Source organism: Trichoderma virens (assembly GCF_000170995.1).
Source record: "Trichoderma virens Gv29-8 chromosome Unknown TRIVIscaffold_2, whole genome shotgun sequence".
NCBI classification, from domain to species: Eukaryota; Fungi; Ascomycota; class Sordariomycetes; order Hypocreales; family Hypocreaceae; genus Trichoderma; species Trichoderma virens.
The window spans coordinates 1,830,004-1,848,379 of record NW_014013747.1 but is presented as its reverse complement, the minus strand read 5'-3'; the positions used below and the strand labels follow the sequence as shown (position 1 = coordinate 1,848,379).

The 18,376-nt window shown below is 50.9% G+C and overlaps 7 protein-coding genes across 7 annotated transcripts; 2 read left to right on the top strand and 5 right to left on the bottom strand.

The window, feature by feature from the left end:
• Positions 1-1,163: 1,163 nt before the first annotated feature.
• On the bottom strand, positions 1,164-1,634 carry TRIVIDRAFT_218637 (uncharacterized protein; the record flags this gene model as incomplete). Its single annotated transcript, XM_014105210.1, has 1 exon — positions 1,164-1,634. One exon carries the CDS (start codon positions 1,632-1,634, stop codon positions 1,164-1,166), a length of 471 nt encoding a protein of 156 aa, XP_013960685.1.
• Positions 1,635-3,398: 1,764 nt separating this feature from the next.
• Positions 3,399-5,353, bottom strand: TRIVIDRAFT_218636 (uncharacterized protein; the record flags this gene model as incomplete). Its single annotated transcript, XM_014105209.1, has 2 exons — positions 3,399-3,410; positions 3,518-5,353. The coding sequence occupies 2 exons, from the start codon at positions 5,351-5,353 to the stop codon at positions 3,399-3,401; spliced, it is 1,848 nt and encodes a 615-aa protein (XP_013960684.1).
• Positions 5,354-6,021: 668 nt separating this feature from the next.
• On the bottom strand, positions 6,022-7,595 carry TRIVIDRAFT_215296 (uncharacterized protein; the record flags this gene model as incomplete). The annotated part of the gene is made up of 1 exon (XM_014105208.1): positions 6,022-7,595. The coding sequence occupies one exon, from the start codon at positions 7,491-7,493 to the stop codon at positions 6,183-6,185; it is 1,311 nt and encodes a 436-aa protein (XP_013960683.1).
• Positions 7,596-7,967: 372 nt separating this feature from the next.
• On the bottom strand, positions 7,968-9,980 carry TRIVIDRAFT_208047 (uncharacterized protein; the record flags this gene model as incomplete). Its single annotated transcript, XM_014105207.1, has 3 exons — positions 7,968-8,869; positions 8,949-9,468; positions 9,683-9,980. 3 exons carry the CDS (start codon positions 9,978-9,980, stop codon positions 8,251-8,253), a joined length of 1,437 nt encoding a protein of 478 aa, XP_013960682.1.
• Positions 9,981-12,445: 2,465 nt separating this feature from the next.
• TRIVIDRAFT_36127 (uncharacterized protein) lies at positions 12,446-13,561 on the top strand (the record flags this gene model as incomplete). Its single annotated transcript, XM_014105206.1, has 1 exon — positions 12,446-13,561. The coding sequence occupies one exon, from the start codon at positions 12,446-12,448 to the stop codon at positions 13,559-13,561; it is 1,116 nt and encodes a 371-aa protein (XP_013960681.1).
• Positions 13,562-14,405: 844 nt separating this feature from the next.
• On the bottom strand, positions 14,406-15,830 carry TRIVIDRAFT_92097 (uncharacterized protein; the record flags this gene model as incomplete). Its single annotated transcript, XM_014105205.1, has 4 exons — positions 14,406-14,720; positions 14,882-15,315; positions 15,428-15,475; positions 15,720-15,830. The coding sequence occupies 4 exons, from the start codon at positions 15,763-15,765 to the stop codon at positions 14,667-14,669; spliced, it is 582 nt and encodes a 193-aa protein (XP_013960680.1).
• Positions 15,831-16,634: 804 nt separating this feature from the next.
• On the top strand, positions 16,635-18,232 carry TRIVIDRAFT_92096 (uncharacterized protein; the record flags this gene model as incomplete). The annotated part of the gene is made up of 3 exons (XM_014105204.1): positions 16,635-17,047; positions 17,207-17,821; positions 17,894-18,232. 3 exons carry the CDS (start codon positions 16,831-16,833, stop codon positions 18,022-18,024), a joined length of 963 nt encoding a protein of 320 aa, XP_013960679.1.
• Positions 18,233-18,376: the final 144 nt, after the last annotated feature.

Below are 18,376 nucleotides of genomic sequence, written 5' to 3'. Positions count from 1 at the left end.
TCATCAGCCGAAGTAGGTAAACTTCGAAGTCGGTATTGTGGTTGTTTGGGAACTCTAGGTATGGTCTGGTGCTGGGCGCCATAAAGAACAACGGAGTGGATGTTTGAAACAAAGCATGTCCGCAACAGAAATTCTCGTCATTAAATGTCAATGAACCGAGACGTGATGAATGGTTTGTATATGCGTTTCGTGGTATGTTGGGTGTTGAGCGCGGTGTTTTGCCTGGCTTGATAGCATCGAGGCAAGCGATGGAATTGAATGGACTTCAGCATTTTGAAGAAGGCTAAGAGGGGTAAGAGATTTCAGGGAGCGTCGGGGATCTGAAAATCTCGAGGGGTGCTTCGAGTAGAGCTTGAGGATTGCTCTAATGGGTGTGAAAATATTTATGGCGTCTGATATGACAGAAGCACGACTAGGTATGTAGGCTTTGGTAGAACCAGTTGTAGTGAATGCGGCTAGTAGGAGGAGTAGCGACGCATTGCCATCTTTGGAAAGGAGGTTGAAGCTTGACGTGAAGAGTCTCAGTCTATTGGATGCAAGACTGGAAGACAAGTGTGGTTTTGGGGCGGATTTTGTGCAATATGTGATGAATTATTGAGATTTTCTTGGACTTTTGAGGCTCGAAGCATCGACAATGTCGTTGTGGATGAAGTTTGGTAGAATGTTGAATGTTTGAGTCGAATGCGTTTAGTTTCCCCGTCCCGAGTGATGATGAGATGAGAGTGCCAAGATGGGCCGGGTACTCGTCCCCAAAGCTACGCAGAAGCAGCATTCGTATTGGGGTCTGTTTTTTTCCAGAGGTTTATCAGCTCCTCCACCGCCAAATTGTCAAGCTGGGGTTGGTTCGACAAAAACTGTCACGGCAGTCCCCTCTGCCGTGGCTCGACAAGGTCCGGCGTTTGACTCCATCACGTCATGTGCAATGGACTGATGTCCTGACGTTCAAGATCTCCATCGCTCCTTGTACTGTCGTCATTCGAGTCCCGAGAGACGTCAACAGACGACAGCATCATGTTAAACATAATTAGAGCTGCGGTTACCGGGAATACCAGAACGGGAACCCGATACACGCCCCCTCTTGCAATTATCAGTATGGCCATGGCAGCACCTACACCAAGGACACCTATAACAATTCCGAACATGACCAAGAGGAAAACTCGCCCCTAACGAGTAACCTCAAAGCCAAGTCTCGGAGAGATAATCGCAAAACCGCCGACCATCGTCGAAAGCAAGCAGTAAGCTGCCAGGCCCACGACAACGTGATAAGATATCACGCTGCGTTCTTCCGGCAGCACTCCTGCCATGATGATGGCGCAAAAGGCAGACGTGATGAGACCAGCGGCAACGAAGTATCTGAGCTGCCGACGCAGCTCGTCCACTCCGCCTGCTGCTGCAGGGTTGGCATCCATCAGCCTGATCCGAGATGAGATTGCTGCGCCCAGCAACCTCATCTGCTTCACAGAGCCGACGAACACCACCCACAGCGCCGCAAAAACCCAGAAGCCGCAGAAGAACAAACGAACGGACCAAAGCCGCATCCAAGTTTGCCCAACTGGGCCGGGTCCGTCACCGATCACGGGGGGATATGATCCAGTAGGGGGGCGATTGGGGCGATTGGGGCGGAGGCGGTCCATGATGGGCCCGAAAGAAAAAGAGAAAGGCATGGCCTTTAGAATGCAGTATATAGAGCAGTTTTGTTCGTAAAGTAAGTTAAAAAGAGAAGTCGTGTGTACGCGATTGGTTCTCGAAAGTCCAGTTGGTACAATATGAAACTGCTCTTGAGGAGAAGAAAAGAAGGAAGAGGAAAGAAGAGAAAGGAACGAAATTTTGAGAATTAAGTAGGGCAGACGAAATCTGGACGTCAGCCGTGCCAGCTGTCCGGGCACTTGTTTTCAAGTTTTGGGAGCGTTGGCAGCTGGCTCTTTTTTTTATCAACTGGCTGACTGAGAGAGCAACCTATCAGCACCTTCGACAGGGTAAACAACAATACACAATTCACAAAAGACACCGATCTTGTCACATCTGCCATTTGTATTTGGAACAAATGGAAACTCAACGACAGAGGCGTGTTGTAATTAACAAAATCGTCCTCCGTCGAGAGTCATTGGTGTTTGAGTGGACGCTTAGCATCACCCGGTACAACTACTCAGACATATCATCCATTTCAAATACTTTCAGCATTAGCACAACCAAGGAAATACCAATTGGTAATTACAGCGATATAGCATCAATACGAATCGAATGGCACTGACCATGTGAATCGTTGGTGGAGTGATACCGGTCATGGTCTACCTTTCATTTACTTATCTCATGATTTCCTCGATGTTCTTGCCACTTTTACGAAGTCAGAGGCATTTTCTGGCACATAAGCCCTGTGGAATATCAAGGGAGTGACAATTCAGCACCCCAAGTTCGCTATTCAGCACCCCATTCTTAAATTTAAAGCAGCCTAGGTAGTAATGATGGCAACTATTAGAGGAATATATGGATAGTAGCAGATACTAGCCATAGTAGCAGATACTTTAGGAACTGTGCAATATCTATTTAAGTAACGGCGATAAGAAATCTTTATTGTACGTTGTTACTCCATTCGGAACTCCTCTTAGCCGCTGGGGTGTTGGATAGCCAGCTTGGGGTGCTGAATAGCCCTTCCCAATATCAAGAGCGATGGCACCGTTCGTCCAGGTGCTACACTAGGTAGTCTTCAGCGATAGCAGTTTATCACTGTAGCAGATAAAGCACGCAAAGCCAAAGTGAAAAGGCAGTAGGCTGTAAATGAGAATTGGAAAACAGGGAAGATGGGAGCTGACCTCTCTATTAAATACCCGCTTACGTCAGGTGCTAATAGCTGGAGCAGTACTCAGTATATACTCGGAGTTAGAAAGCTGGGAAAAGAGGAGATTTGATGCCTGGCTAGTCCACCCTCCTGCGTCAAGCAAATATTGGAGTCGAGCACGAAGCAAGGACCAATTGGGCACGTTCTTTTGCTTAGGCAGCTCTGGTCAAAATGATCGGAGCTGATCCCGTGCATTTGAAATAAACCGGGATCCCACGCAAATTACGTACGCAATGCAATGCTAATCAGTTATCTCGAACACATGCATATAGCTTTAATTTACACACAAAGGCACCTTCCGGCGTTGAGTTTTAGTTAATATAAAATTTGCGCTCATATTTATTTTTAATCTGCTGTATATACATCTGTTTAATGCCAGGTATCATCCTTGATTGAGTCCTAAATATAACTAAACGTTAACTATTCTAGAAAGTCAAGCCTTAGTAACCTTCATAACAACCTTATATATAAACTAACTTAATATTAAAAAAAAAAAAAAAAAAAAAAAGGAAAAAGGAAAAAGTAAATTATCTAAGTAATCCATTAACTTATTATTACGACTCTAAGACTCAAGCTATAATACTGTCATAGTTAGCTAACTAGCATAGGTGCTGTACCAGTAAGTGATATAAATAATAAAAAATCTGGGCAGGATAAAAATCTCCACTGCGTGTCGCTCACGAACATAGGTCCTATAGCTGTGCTTTGATTATAGGCATCAGCTATGGAAAGCAGTACTATAGCCAGACTAAACAGATATACAAACACAATAGGCCTCAGGAGCCATGATAGCTTTGTCCGGAGTGGCAACTGAGCCAGAGTAAGCCAGGTGACTCGGCCGGAGATGGCGAACATCAGGCTCTTAGCAACCATATATATCGTAGCACTAATGACGAAGGACACTTCCCGATCATGGCCTCGTCTTAGTGAAAAGTATATCCAGCTGGACAGGAATAGCTGGCATCCGGCAAAGACTGTTGCAGTACCTACAGCTTTCTCCATCGCATCATTCCTCAGCCGGTCAACCACAAGCCGAATGGCTGCATTCACAGCCATTGCAGTACATCCCGTCTCCAGCAAGCTCATAAGCCCGCAGTTCAGGGCGGTTGCCAATCCAAGGAAGGCAATCAAGTTAAGCGTCGACGTCAAGAGCTGCACACTAGGGATCTTATCCGCGCGATTCTGGTCATGTCTGGCACCGCAGCAGCCGCCAAAGTAGCACCCGATACGCCCAATGGCTTCACCAAGCAACAGCGCCAGGGCCATGGAAGCAAGCAACACGTCTCTAGCAACGGTTGGCGCAGCGTAATGGATCTGAGATACCCACAGAGCTGAGAATAGGATGCCGCCTTGAATAGAAATGCCGTTCAAAGATATAATATCCAGGAATGGCACGCCGGACATTTTGTAGAAACTGACAGTGCGGCTTTCGGGGTCCGAGGTCTTAGCAAAGAAAGTAAAAACGGAATCTGAGTTGGGAAACGTGCGTCGAGCGGGAGGATAAGAATGCAACGTTTTCGATCGAGAGTAGTCGATTGCTAGCATCAGAGAATTAACAGCTTTGGCTCCAAATAGCCCGGCTATGACGGTTCCAAGGCCGGCTATGACTAAATCATGAGACTCTGTGCTCGATAATAGCACGTCACGCTGTGAGCAGTACACAGCCGCCGTAACCATCTCAACCGCCACTATGGAGAGGCCGAGCATGAGGCGGTATAGTGTTATCCGCGTCCTCTGACCAAGGCGAATATAACCGGGCCTGACCAAGACAAGCTCCACGACTCCTAACATAGATAGTTGCTTAAAAGCTAGCCGCAGTAACCAGACGCAATAGAAAACGACACAGGCGATGTAGTTCAGCCCGCTCATTCTCTTCACTGGCATCAGCACGGATAGCGTAACCGTTATCGCGGGCAGTGCCCGGACAATCAGAAGAGACAATGCATTAATGACCGAAATATGTGCGTAGAGTCTCGAATTCTTGTGATTCTGCCCCCCGAACCTGAGCAATGCCACCGTATCCGAGAAGAGCTCTGTGATTAGACCGGCGTAGATCAAGTATAGAGGCCGGCGCGGAAGGCTGTTGACGATGATGATGGCAAGCGAGCTAAGCGACAGGGCATGGTGAACAATGTATCCCGATGAGTAGCTCAAAAGTGGCAGCTCAGATATCCAAAGCGCACCACGCGAGCTCAAGCAAACCCTCTCCATTGTGGACATTCGGGGGTGAACTCCTGGTTGGTCTGTGTCTGCCGGGGTGGACACGAAGGCTCCAAGGCATATTGGGGCGCTAATGATGGTCCATACGATGCCAACAACGAAGACAAAGTAGGCTGGAAATCGGCTACCTTGATCTTTCTTAAGCTGGGCGTATGTCGTAGGAAAGAATCGCTTCATGGCGGTGCGCGCAATGAAGAGCGAGACTCTGTGTCCAGCTAGGCAGACGAGCACCCATCCTGCGTCGCTAACAGAGATTGCGCTTGCCAGCGACTGCTCACTGGTCGCTTTGGCCTCCATTTGGCCAGTTCCGATAATAGGAAACTTGGATATACACGTTATGAGAGCTAGCGTCAACTGTCAAATCATGGAGGTAGAAGAGCGTGTCTAAGTATTACTGCAATATCCCGAACCCATCGTAAAACCTCAATGATGCAGTGAAAGATGTGAATATATACATACCCAGCTACAACTTGATGTAGCCTACACTGTCAGCACTAATTCAAATCCTTTCGGAATCGAATTATAAAGGGAAAGTATTATGGGTCTGGCACATGTATTGACGGGCGCAGGGAAATACATTGAAAATGGTGTGTGTAGCCAACCCGCGCAACTATTGGGGGCCTCAACTGAGACAAGATGATTAAGCGAAAGAACAAGCTTACTTGGTCTGGAAGTCGTGTCCGGTGTATTCAACGGAATCGCACATAGCCACATAGCCTAACCGTACACGAAGCCAAGCCGTCCTATTCATTCGTGTGGAGATGGCTAATCTTACCGCTAGCCGCGCATTTCTCGGGAACGATGGCGCTGATCGGAACTATAATTGGAAGAACCAGGAACGTGCCGCTGTGGAAGGGCTCAGCTCTGGCAGTGCTACATCACTATGTTGACAAGGATGGGGTCTTGGAAGCTCAGGTAAGGAGTCTAGAGGAGCTGGTCAAGGTCAAGGCGATACGGGTCATGTTGGAAAAGAAGAGTACCATTTCCGATTCGTAATGCCATGAAACACGTTGAAGTATCCATATATCAATCCTCCCATATACCACGTTAAGTAACCAAAATCGCCGCTATCCCAAGAAAAACACCATTTTTATAACAAGAGAAAAGAGAGAGAAAAGGAATTAGCTTAGGCGGGAGCCTTCCAGTACTTGGCAGGGGTAAACGGCATCTTCGTCACGACAGCCTGCCTCTTGCGGCCACGGACAACGACATCCACCTCAGTGCCAGCCTTGTGCTGTCCATCCTTGATGTATCCCATGGCAATGTTCTTTCCAAGAGTCGGGCTGGGAACACCGCTGGTGATTGTGCCAATGGTCTGTCCATCCTTCTGGATCTCCGCGCCCTCTCGAGCGGGTGCGCCCTGGACGACGAAACCAACACGCCGTCTCTCGACGCCGGAGCCGCCCTTGGACTTTGGTGTGAGCTGAGGGAGAATGACCTCAGCGCCGTGGAAGCCGCCAGCCTTGCGGCGCTCAGGGGAGATGATCCAGCTGAGGCCAGCCTCGACGGGAGTGGTGGTGTCGTCCAGATCGTGGCCGTAAAGGCACATACCAGCCTCCAGACGAAGGGAATCACGAGCTCCGAGACCGGCCATCTGGAGACGCTCAGGACCAGCAGTCTTGATGAGAGACTCGACAGCCTTGACGGTGCTCTCCAGGGCGGGATACAGCTTGCCGTTGAAGGAGATTTCGAAGCCATCCTCACCAGTGTAGCCACCACGGCTAATCAGGACAGGGTGGGTCTTGCTGCCATCCGCAAGCTTGAGCTCAGCCTGGATGGTGTTGCCAAAGTAAAACTCCTTCAGGTTGACATCAGTAACGAGGACTTCGCTCAGGATCTCAGCCGCCTGAGGTCCCTGCAGTGCAACCAGGCCGGATCCGTCCAGCCTCGTCCACTTGACGTCGCCACCAAACTTGCCCAGCTCCTCGTCAATGTACTTGGTGTCCTTCTCGAGACAGGCTCCGTTGGTCACCACATAAAACTCATCCTCGCCGATCCTGGTAACAATAGTATCGTCGACAATGCCTCCAGTGCCGGGCCACAGGAAAGTCGTCAGCTTGCCACTCATGGGAGCGACATTGCTCCACGACGAGGGCGTCACCTTCTCCAAAAACGCCGCCGCGGCAGGGCCCTTGAAGATGTGCTGAACCATGTGGCTGACGTCGAAAAGTGACGCATGGTTGCGTGTGAAGTGGTGAGATTCCGCCAGAGACAGAGACGAGTACTGGACAGGCATGTGGTAGCCGGCAAAGGGCACCATCTTGGCGCCATTGGCAACGTGGAAGTCGTACAGCGGCGTCTTCTTGAGCGGCTCTCCGCTGGAGGCATTGGAGGCGCATCGGATGCTTCCAGCAGTCGACAGGCGGCCAGCAGAGAGTGAGGCCGAAACCTTGACGCGGGGCGATGCCCGAGCAATTCTGGTGAAGCTCTTCATCATGATGCGTCAATTGGCCGACGAAAAGCAAAGGGAAACAGAAAAAAGGACCAAAGACAAAGAGGGGAGATTGCGAGGATGAGATTAGGGGATACAGAAGAGAAATGAAGGGAGGGAAAGCAACTGTCGTGAGAGAAATGGATATGCACGAAAATCGCCGAAGCGTCGGTTGTTGATAAAGTTGGACATCAATTGGGTAATGGTAAGATTATTCTGACTGTGGGGCAGTTCGGGTAGCTGCGGATTGCTGGGATAGTGAGTGACCAACTAAATAAGATCCGCTCTCCGATATCGACTCTGCTAAAAGTTCTTTTGGTCTCTGCGCTGAATCGTTTGAGTAAAAAGTTAGATTCGCTATAATGTTTAGCCGAGGGCGGTAATGAAGACGGCATCATCATCTCGCAATAAGGTGCCTATCCAAAACACTGGCCATTGCCATTACCATTGACACTGATCCTCAGCAAAGGCGGGGACAGCTTCGAAATTCTGCGTCTTTATTGTCATCATACACAGTCAGGGCCAGGGTCTAGCTAATCCCAGGCTTGGCTTGGTAGGTACTCCGTACATAGTTATGCCAATTACAATCGATGCTCCAAATGATACTGCATCTACGGAGGCATCCAGAAAAACAAGAAAATAAGAAGTAGAAAAAAAAAAAAAGGTCACCATCTCCTCCCATTCTAGGCGGATGCAGTCGCTCCAGCTGCCCAAGACCGATTCCATGATTAGAGATTAAAAGAGTGGGATTCGGTCATTGGCTCTAATTGCTGTCCTCAAAGCTGTACTTTAGCCAGCCTCCCAGGGCACGAAGACTCTCCCACCGAACATTCTCATCGTCGGATGCCATGAGCTCCATGATCCGTGTCTTCAAGCCAATCTTCTCGAGCTGTGATCGCCTTTCGGGAACTTCCTTGACTAGGCATCCAATGTCGTTACATGCAATAGCCAAAACCTGCTTATCATTGTCCCAGGGCTTCTGCATAATCTCGGCCAATTTGCGAGGGACTTCGCCGTTTTGATACTCGAGAATTCTTCGTGCGTTCTCTGCCCAGAAGATAGTGTTGCGGTGTGGCGGGGACCAGCGAAGGTGGCCTGAGTGGACTTCGGCCAGGTACTCGTCAAACGTAGTTTTCGTCTTGGTGTGTTCTTCGAGCAGCTCCTTGAGGCTCTGCAGATCCTCCAGCAAGTCAGGGTCAGCAAGATGGCGACCACTGAGATTCTGCAGCAGTGCGGGTAAACGGGCGAGCACGGCAGTGGGCAGAAGCGTTCTCTGGTTCTTCTCCAGCAGGTTGTACAGAGTGGCTACAATCAATCGGGTCGTCTTCTCCTTGGGCGAGAGTCGAAGAAGGTGGGTGTATAAAAGGATGATGTCGTATTCGCTACAATCATGGTTAGTTGGGAACATCAAAGGCTAGACATGGTCCTGTCAAGAGATTGATAACAAGCAAAAACACTCACTCGTTTAGCTCATCTCCGATTTGTTCTGCCTCAAAGCTCATCTGCCATAGGACCATGAGAACATGGTACAATAGCTGTAAACCAACGCCTCCATTCAGAGAGCCCTCAAAGGTGCGCGTGCTTGCAGTGCCGCTCCATAGACTAGCCGATGAGTCGCTGCCGCTACCAACACCAGCCGCCGCCCGAAGAATATTAACGAGGGGCGTAACGGTGTCGCTGCGCTGCTTCCAAAAGTGCTCTCGGGAGGCATGTCCAAACAACAGGGAAGAGTACTCTTGCACGGCGAAATCTTGTAAGCCAGCATCGGAGCTCTGGGCCAGGCCGGACAGGTAGGTGAAGATTAGAGGAAGGGCAAGGACGGTGGGCTTGGAATCATCTTGCGCCAGAGCCATAAGATTCGACAAGGCGTGTGCTGTAAGGAGCGGGATGGGGTCCTCGTTGGAGTGAGCGCGGAACAACGGTAAGAAGTGCTGGTATGGCTCAGGAGACTTGAGGAGAGCCTTGGCGAGGGATGGCACAGCTGTTTCGTGACCAGAATATCGTTAGCGATAGATTGAACTCGATAATGAAAAGAAAAGAGCAGTATAGTTAAATGATGAAATGTTGTCTTTCAAACAGCAGTAGCAGAAGCAGCAGCACGTAAGACTTGTCTTTCTGACCGATGCCCCTTGTTGCGTGTTGAAATGCTATTTGATGTTTTGATGCAGCAGTGGAAGTCGGAGGGCCTAGCTTACCATCGAGCAGATCGGCCAACAGCACCAAGATGTACTGCACAAGACTAGCATTCTTTCCTGCCTTTTCCAAGACGCTGGGGCTGCCGTTGCCTCCAACAAAGAGCAGTCGATATCCGTCGAGGTCTGCGCTCACAATCTCCTTCCTCTGCTCGGGCTTTTTAGCTTTGTCGACGGCACGGATCTTTGCGAGCTGCTCCTCGGTGAGGCTGCCTGCTCTAACGGCGCCATCCCAGGGGATCGGGCGCTGGCGGATGTTGTTCTGCAGAGAGGCCAGGTAGGTTGGCCCATCGAGAGACATGATGGCGATGTAGAGCGAATCTCGTTTCGAAGGGGGGGAGATGGAAGTCGGCGAAGCGAGGCGAGGTTGTGACGCGCGGAGTTTTGTAAGGACAAAGAAGAGGGAGAAATCGGAGGCCAATAGGAGTCGACAGAGATGGGGAGAGAGGTCGAGAGAGAGTAGAAATCAATTGGAGAGACGATGGCCGCCTACCAGCTTGCAGCAGGCTGTGCGAGGCTGAAGAGCAGAAGTGGAAGTGGGTGAACCGGAGAGAGTGTCACTGTGCTGTCGCAGCTCAGCTGTGGAAGCTTTGCTTTGCGCCAGCCATGATGTTGCACCCCCACCTTTTTAAGACGGGTTTATCCGGCGTTCGGCCATAGATCAGGGACCGTACTTGATTCTTTGTCGCAGCAGCACCAGCCGCAAGCTGGGCAAGCCACCCCACCAGCCACTTTTATGACTGAAGCTGAGGGGCTTTTCCTACAATGAGGGACTTGATGAAAGGAATTGAAGGGATCCATGATATGACATATGTGAGCCCTTTATTCTTTAACTTGTATGAAATATATATGTTTTTATACACGTAAAATCAAATACAATTCATCAATGGGAAACAATTGAAATCGTAACCTATAGAAAACCCACTCAGAATGAAACAACAAGCCATGCGCCGCTTTTCTCTGAGGCACTCAACAGCTCCGGAGCACTTTGTAGGCTCCGAAATGGCTCGCCGTGCCTTTAAAACGGCGCCCTGCACGCTTAATGGGAGCGAGAAACCTTTCCAATCAGCTCCCTCGTAATCCTCCGTAGCGCATGTCTTTCGTCTTCCTTTTGTTTTCCTCAGTCTTTCTCTTTGTTTTAATCGCCACTCATCAAGCGCAGTATCATCCAGACATGCAGTTAGTGCCTAATGCATCTCCCAGCGCGCGAGGCGGTCGGCATGCAGCTGGTCCATGTTGCCGTAGCCTGTGTCTCTCCCGGATTGTCCAGCACGCCAGGCTGGAAGAAGAAGTGTGGGAAGAGCGTCGATCCAGTCAGTCAATCAGAGCAATCGGCGAAAACAAGGTCAGCCCGGCCCTGGCCCCAGGTCGCTTGGCCTGGCCAGCCCATCAGAAGCTGCCAACAAGGCGCCCACATTCATGTGCGGATTCGCAGCTACAGTACGAGCACTATCGATACTTGCTTGACCCAGGCCAGACCGTGTCTTGATGTCTCCTCCGTATTCCGGTGCTTGTACTATAGTGCTTATACTTACTTGTATTACGAGCATGTCCGTATCCACGCCCGTCTATCCATGTTTCTTGGGATCTTGCGGTGGCTCGATGCGGAAGTCTGATGCCAGCTCATCCAATCCCCAATCTCCCCGCTCAGGGCATCTGGGATCCCATACTCCGTAGGGCAAACATGAGCCTATCAACGATCTCTTTCCAAAGAATCAAGAAAAGACAAAGAAAGAATGACAAGCAAGGCCCTTGACTACTACAGCGCCTCATTCACGATCCGGCATCTCCAGATACCCTGTAGGATTCCCATCCACCTCTCTCTTCTTCTCGTGACCGCCAACCGTTACTCGTAAGACGCCAATGGAGAATCACAAGTCAGATTCCGGCCCGGACCCTTGCTGCATCTTGCATCTTGCCACTTCTAGTCAGGGGCTCTAAATTCTTTTTCTCTCATCGTCTCTCTGGTGTGTCTTCTGTTACTTTCTACGAGTGGTATACTAGTCGACTCTGACCTGGAGTGGTCTGCCTCCGCTCCGACTTTTGGGAATCTCATCGCCCCCATGTCAGGTACCTCGCGCCCCCAATAAGCTGCCCGTAGCCGCTGGTACTCGCACTTGTATGTATTGCGCGAGACCAAGAATTGGCACTTTTGCTTCACCGCGGCTTGCGGCCCGTTTGAACGGTGTCTGTCAGAGAAGCAGAAGGGGTGTGTGTGTGTGGGTGACATTGTTGGTTAAGAGCCATGCTGTTCTCGTACTTGGCCAGCAACAGAGGTTAGACGGCGTGCAAGTAGAAGTAACTAAGAAATAAAAGACCGAGAGGGTGTGCAGCACGTACCTCATACGAAGCACACATCGTTTTTTCGTTCTGGCTGCAAGGCCCGGGTCGGACAAAATGGAGGGGCTGGGTTTTTTTTGTCTAAGTGGGAGGTTGGGGATTGTCGACGTCTGCAGCCGATAAAAGTCATCGTGCAGCGCCGAGACCGCCAGCTGCACGCTCCCATTCTTCTTTCTCCCAAGTCTCCTTTTTTTGACTTTGGACTTATGCAAGGTTGAATCAAGGCGTCGTCAATCAAACGACATTCTTTTTTTCTCCCCTTGCCTCTCTCGTGGCTTTGATATTGTGAGACTAGCCGGCGACGACAACTGTGACGTTTGGCATTTGGTCACAGCCAGCCTCACTAAGGATCTCACCGGACTCTTGCGAACCTCTTGTTTGTCCGCTTGAGCTCTTGAGCAACACCAAGGCGAATTCGTCGTCGCCATGCGCTCAATCGTCCGACCAGCGTCCGCGCTGCTGGCCGCCGCAAGCATCGTGGCCGCCGGTCCATTCCCCAGAGGCCCCGACAACGCCTACGCCTATCTCTTCCAGCGCGATGCCTGCGACGGCACGCCCTGCGGCTCCGACAGTCAGTACTGCTGCGACAGCACCGAGCTGTGCACGACGCTGAGCGGAAACGTCGCCACCTGTCTGGGCGGCTACGGCGCATACACGAGCACCTGGACCGAGACGCGCACCTTCACCACCACCTACTACACCCACTGGGTGCCGGTGCCCACGCCCACCGCCGGCGTCGATTGCGTGCCCCAGGACGACTCGCAGCAGGCCTGTGGCCCAATCTGCTGTGCCGGATGGCAGACGTGTGCCTTCCAGGGCCAGTGCTCGTCCAGGCCTGGATACGCTGAGCCCACGCCCATTGTCATCGTCACCAACGGCCATACCACCACCCAGTACTCGGCTCCCTATCGCGTCACTGGAACCACGACCATCACCACCCAGGTCGTCCAGACGGGCACCGGAACCGCCACTGAAACCGGAGCGTCGGCCACCTCGACCAGCGACGGCGAGGCCATTGGCGCCGACGGCAGCAAGGGCACCAACGGCGGCGGCCTGAGCCCCGGAGCCATTGCCGGCATTGTCATCGGAACGCTGGCCGGTGTGGCTCTGCTGCTGCTTCTGTGCTTCTGCTGCATCGCCCGCGGGCTCTGGGCCGCCATTTTCGGCCGCCGCCGGTCTGGTGACGACAGCGTGCGCGAGGAAGTCATTGAGGAGCGCTACTCAAAGAGCGGCAGCCGCGCAGCCTCCGCCTCGGCTCACTCTCGTCGCGATCGCCATGGCGGCTGGTTCGGAGGCAGCAGCCGGCAGGGAACGTCGACGGTGGTGACGGATCGCCGTGAGAAGCGCAAGAGCAGCGCCGGCTGCTGGACGTGGCTTGGAATCGGAGCCGTGGCCGCCACGCTCTTCACTCTGCTTAACCTCAAGAAGGATAAGCGGCCAAACTCTCGCAAGACGCCCTCGCGGTACAGCGACTCTTACTACAGCTATACCGACTATACCAGCAGCAACAGTAAGTTTTTATCTTTCTTTCATGTGAACTGAAATGCCAATGCCTGTCTTACTAACTGCTCTTCCTTCTTATAGCCAACAGCTCTGGCACGGGTCAAAGATCACGTCAGAGATCGCGCAGCCGCCGCAGCAGATCTAGCCGTGGTGGACGATCTGGACGATCACCTCAGTACAGCAGGGTGCCCAAGCGATAGACTGATCACTCTTAAACGGCGCTTCTCAACGTTGCGCTTCTCATGGGCGGTATCACGGCGATTTCTTCAATGTGAACATATTCACAAGGGCACTCATACTTTGTGGGACTGACCCTCTACCTTTACTCATTAATTCTTGTTCCCAGCTTTTTTTTTCCCCTACCCTACTACATTTACAAAGGTTACATTTGGCGTTGACGGCGTGGAAGGGGGGCGGCCTGCGACATGCATCCTCCCCCGAGTGGTTTTTTTTCTTCCTCGTTTCTCATCTTTCCTTTTCTATCTTTATGAGTTTGGTTTTTTTTTTTTCCTCACGTGCAATATGTTTTGAAATGAACGGATGAAAGACATGAGGGGATAAGGCATGACGAAGCATGAAAAGTACATACTACGAAAGACCAAGACGAAATGAAAATGAGATTATGCTGTAAGACTTGAATGGTTGTGTATATGTGAAGATGAAGATGAAGGTGAAGATGAAAAATATGATGAGGAGCAAGGAGTGATGTAAATAAAAATTTGAAATCTGTGTCGATTTATATAACGTGGTGATATTATCTGAGATGTGAGTTGGTGGAGAATCTTCACTCAACACAACCAGGCTCATAAGTGACTGAATTATTCACATTAAGTACGGAGTAGTAGCTGACACTTTTTCCCCTCTCCCCAACGACTCAATTTTTGAAACATAAACGCCAAGATTCACATTCATTTTCTTCGTCGCCAAGGACATTCTTTCATTCCCAAGTTCGTAGTACGGCGTAGGTACGCATCATACATGTAGTCTACAGCGAAGAAAAAAAAGTGGCCATCGCTTTCACTTTACTTTTTAATATATTTTTTTGAAAAGAGTAGCCCCGTTGCTACGTGACATGCAATGATGAACCTTCGCCACTCCGGAGTCCCAGAAACGCAAAAGAAACAGAGATCCTTGTCCGGTACATTTAAGCGTCCTCCACAACGTTGCCCTTCTCGGAAACGTACAGACCGTCCAAGAACTGGATTGAGACAACAGTTAGCAAAAGTCCGTGTATAGAGAGATACGACTGAAGATGTGGAGATTTTCGGTGAAAATTGATAGAGCGTAGTTCCGCTGCGCTCCAACAACTGTCCCAATTGTTTGCAGAAAATCATGAGAAAAACAATATATAGCCCGTACCTTTCGGATATCCTTGTTGCGCACCCGGCAGATCTGCTGGATATCTGCGGCGCTCTGGGAAACGTTCTCGAGTGAGTTGCCGGTCAGGATGAGCTCATCCTTCTGGGCCTTGGAGATCTCAACGTCGACACCCTCGTGCATGGTAACCCGTCGGACAATCTTCTCGCCGATGAAGTTTCGGATCTCGACCTCGAACAGACCAGTCTCCTTGTTCTTGTCCAGGTTGACGTTGATGGGAAAATGGGCGTAGACGTATCGCATCTTGTACTTGAAGCCCTTGGTAACGCCGGTGATCAGGTTCTCGATGATCGATCGGACGGTACGGAGGGTGGCAACATTTTTACGGTTGCCGTGGTGGATCTCGATGGAGATGGTGTTCTTCTTGGGGTGGCCGAAGTTGACAGCCAAGTGACCGAGGTTCTTGGTGAGCTTGCCTGTAATCCTCCAATGTCAGAATTCCAGTTCCCTTCTTGCCAATTTGACTCGAAAATCTGCTGTCCAAGAGTTTTGCGTCTTGGCGAGCGATTTGTGGGTGGTGCTTCGTACCTCGGGGACCCTCGACGGTGACGATACGGGTCTTGATGGTGACCTTGACTATTCGCAGAAAAAAATTCAATGTCAGCTTCGTATTCCTCAGAAAGTGCGTGTTCCAGGCCAGCAAGCAGATTTTCCATCATGTCTCCCTTCCGTTGTCCCAGTCAATCCCTCATCTCCAACAACAAGAGACTAAATTCCATCTCTTTCTTTTCCATCATCATCAAAGACACATTTTCCTCCAGCGCAATCGATCGGATCTGCAAGGCCAAAATCAAAAAAAAAGGAAAATGGTGAAACGTACCGCCCTCTGGAATTTCCAGGATCTCCTCAGAGTGAATGTACCTCATGGCTGCTGTGACTTGGGGGTTGTCGGGGCGTTGAGGGTATCTGGAGTCGTCCGTTCCGCGATCACGAATTGTTTGGCGAAATCGTGTGGGCAGGAAAAGTTCTAGGGCTCGCTCCACGTGAGCGCAAAGAGTTGTGCAGCCGAATTTGAGCCGTGTGGGCGCGGGGTGGGGCAGCGACACTCGGAAGACGAAGAAGGGTGTGACATGGCACGTGATTGACTGAGTGGACAAAGAAGAAAAAAAGGATCCACGAACAAGCTGCTGACTTAGCAAATGGACCAAGTGGGATGCGATACGACGACAACATACAGTAGAAGCCACAGCCACAGCCAATAGGTGTAGATTCCACGACATGCAGTGGGTAGTGGGTGAATCGCCCAATTGATGATGAATGATAACAGTCTCTCTCTGCTGCCGGCCTAATCAAGCAGAGCCAAAAGCGAAACCCGAGCAGTAGCAGAAACAATACAGCCTTTTACACTTGGACGATGCATTAAATATTCTGCCGTATTGTCAACCATCATATGGCCTGTCCCCTGGCTCTCATTGTACACTATACATATTAGTACACCTCTAATGATACGATAACTCGCGTACTCTATACCTCTGCGCCTGTATGGCTCTCCCCCCCAGCCAGCTCTCCACCAAAGCTGTGTCTTCACCAACATCGTCCCCCACTAGCCATAAACGTACGTCAGCGCAGCCGCAAGCCTCGCAACCTCTACGCGACAACGTTGAACCGCAGCGGCGCATTTTGGCTCTTGCGGCATCGCCAGTGGTGAAGCTTAATTTCAATTGCCTGGTACCCTCCGAGTTGATTGGCCTTGGACCTGCGTCTCCCTTCGACCCGAATTCGGACACGAAACAGCGAGACATTATACGGCATATCGGAACACATTACGCTTAAGGGAGTGACATTGAGGGACAAGAAGGACAAGAAAGAAGAAGAAGAGAAGAGATCGGTAGAGCAAAGAAGAAGAAGAAGAGGATAATACAACTTACGCTCTCTCTCTCACACAACACACGCAACGCAACGCAACACAGCACAAGAGGGAGACCGCCACCATGTCCATCTTCTTCTCAACCCCCGTCGACATCGACATCGTCCTCGACGATCCCGATGACCGCACCATGGTCGACGTCAAGCTCGACAAGAACCGCCGCGAAAAGGCGCCCCTGTACATGGACGGCGAGTCCGTCAAGGGCGCCGTCACCGTGCGGCCCAAGGACGGCAAACGCCTCGAGCACACGGGCATCAAGGTCCAGTTCATCGGCACGATAGGTACGCAGCTTGACTACTATGACCAGAATCCCGGCAACTTGCGCGGCCGGTCCTCCTCATCCTCCTCATCATCCTCCTCACCCTTTGCCGGCCTCTGGACTGCGCCCGCCATCCGCTTGGGGCTTCAGCAGCGCCGACTCCTTACTGACGGGCTGGTAGAAATGTTCTTTGACCGCGGCAACCACTACGAGTTCCTCTCGCTCAACCAGGAGCTCGCCGCGCCGGGGGAGCTGCAGCACCCGCAGACGTTCGACTTCAACTTCAAAAACGTCGAGAAGCAGTACGAGTCGTACAACGGCATCAACGTCAAGCTGCGCTACTTTGTCCGCGTCACCGTCTCGCGCCGCATGGCCGACGTGATCCGCGAAAAGGACATCTGGGTCTACAGCTACCGCATCCCCCCGGAGATGAACAGCAGCATCAAGATGGACGTCGGCATCGAGGACTGCCTGCACATCGAGTTCGAGTACAGCAAGAGCAAGTACCACCTCAAGGACGTCATCGTCGGCCGCATCTACTTTTTACTCGTCCGGCTCAAGATCAAGCACATGGAGCTATCCATCATCAGGAGAGAGACGACGGGCGCCGCGCCCAACCAGTACAACGAGAGCGAGACGCTGGTGCGCTTCGAGATCATGGACGGCTCTCCCTCAAGGGGCGAGACGATCCCTATCCGACTCTTCCTCGGCGGCTTCGACCTGACGCCCACCTTCCGTGACGTGAACAAGAAGTTCTCCACGCGGTACTATCTCAGTCTCGTTCTCATTGACGAAGGCAAGCCTACAACACCCCGTCCCCCCCAATCCCCAGCTGTACTATACTAATCTTCATTTCTCTCCAATCTAGACGCCCGACGATACTTTAAGCAGTCGGAAATCATCCTCTACCGCCAAGCCCCCGACACTCCCGCCATCCAAGCAGGAATCCAGAGCGTACCTCCTCCTCCCGAGAACAAAATCACCGCTGTCCAGGCATGAAGTTAAACCATGGGCCAAAAACTTCTTTGGGTCTTCTTTTTTTTTCATGCAGCGAACAGCAACATTGCCATTCTATTTTGTTTTCTATTTCTAGCATAGGGGAGGGGTCTTAAACTACTGGCGTTAACGGGAGATTACGAGTGTCGTGTGTGCGTGTGGTTTTTTTGTACGAAAATGTGTTGTCGTAGATAATATATAGGTACATATTATAACGATTATCCCAGTCCTAAAAGAAGATGAATAAAGGAGAGAAAGAAGGAAAGGAGACAAGAGGTCCAGTAAAACCAAAATATTGACTCTGGTGATGAAGCAAAAACAAACAGTATATCCCCTCATTTGATCCTGTGCTTAT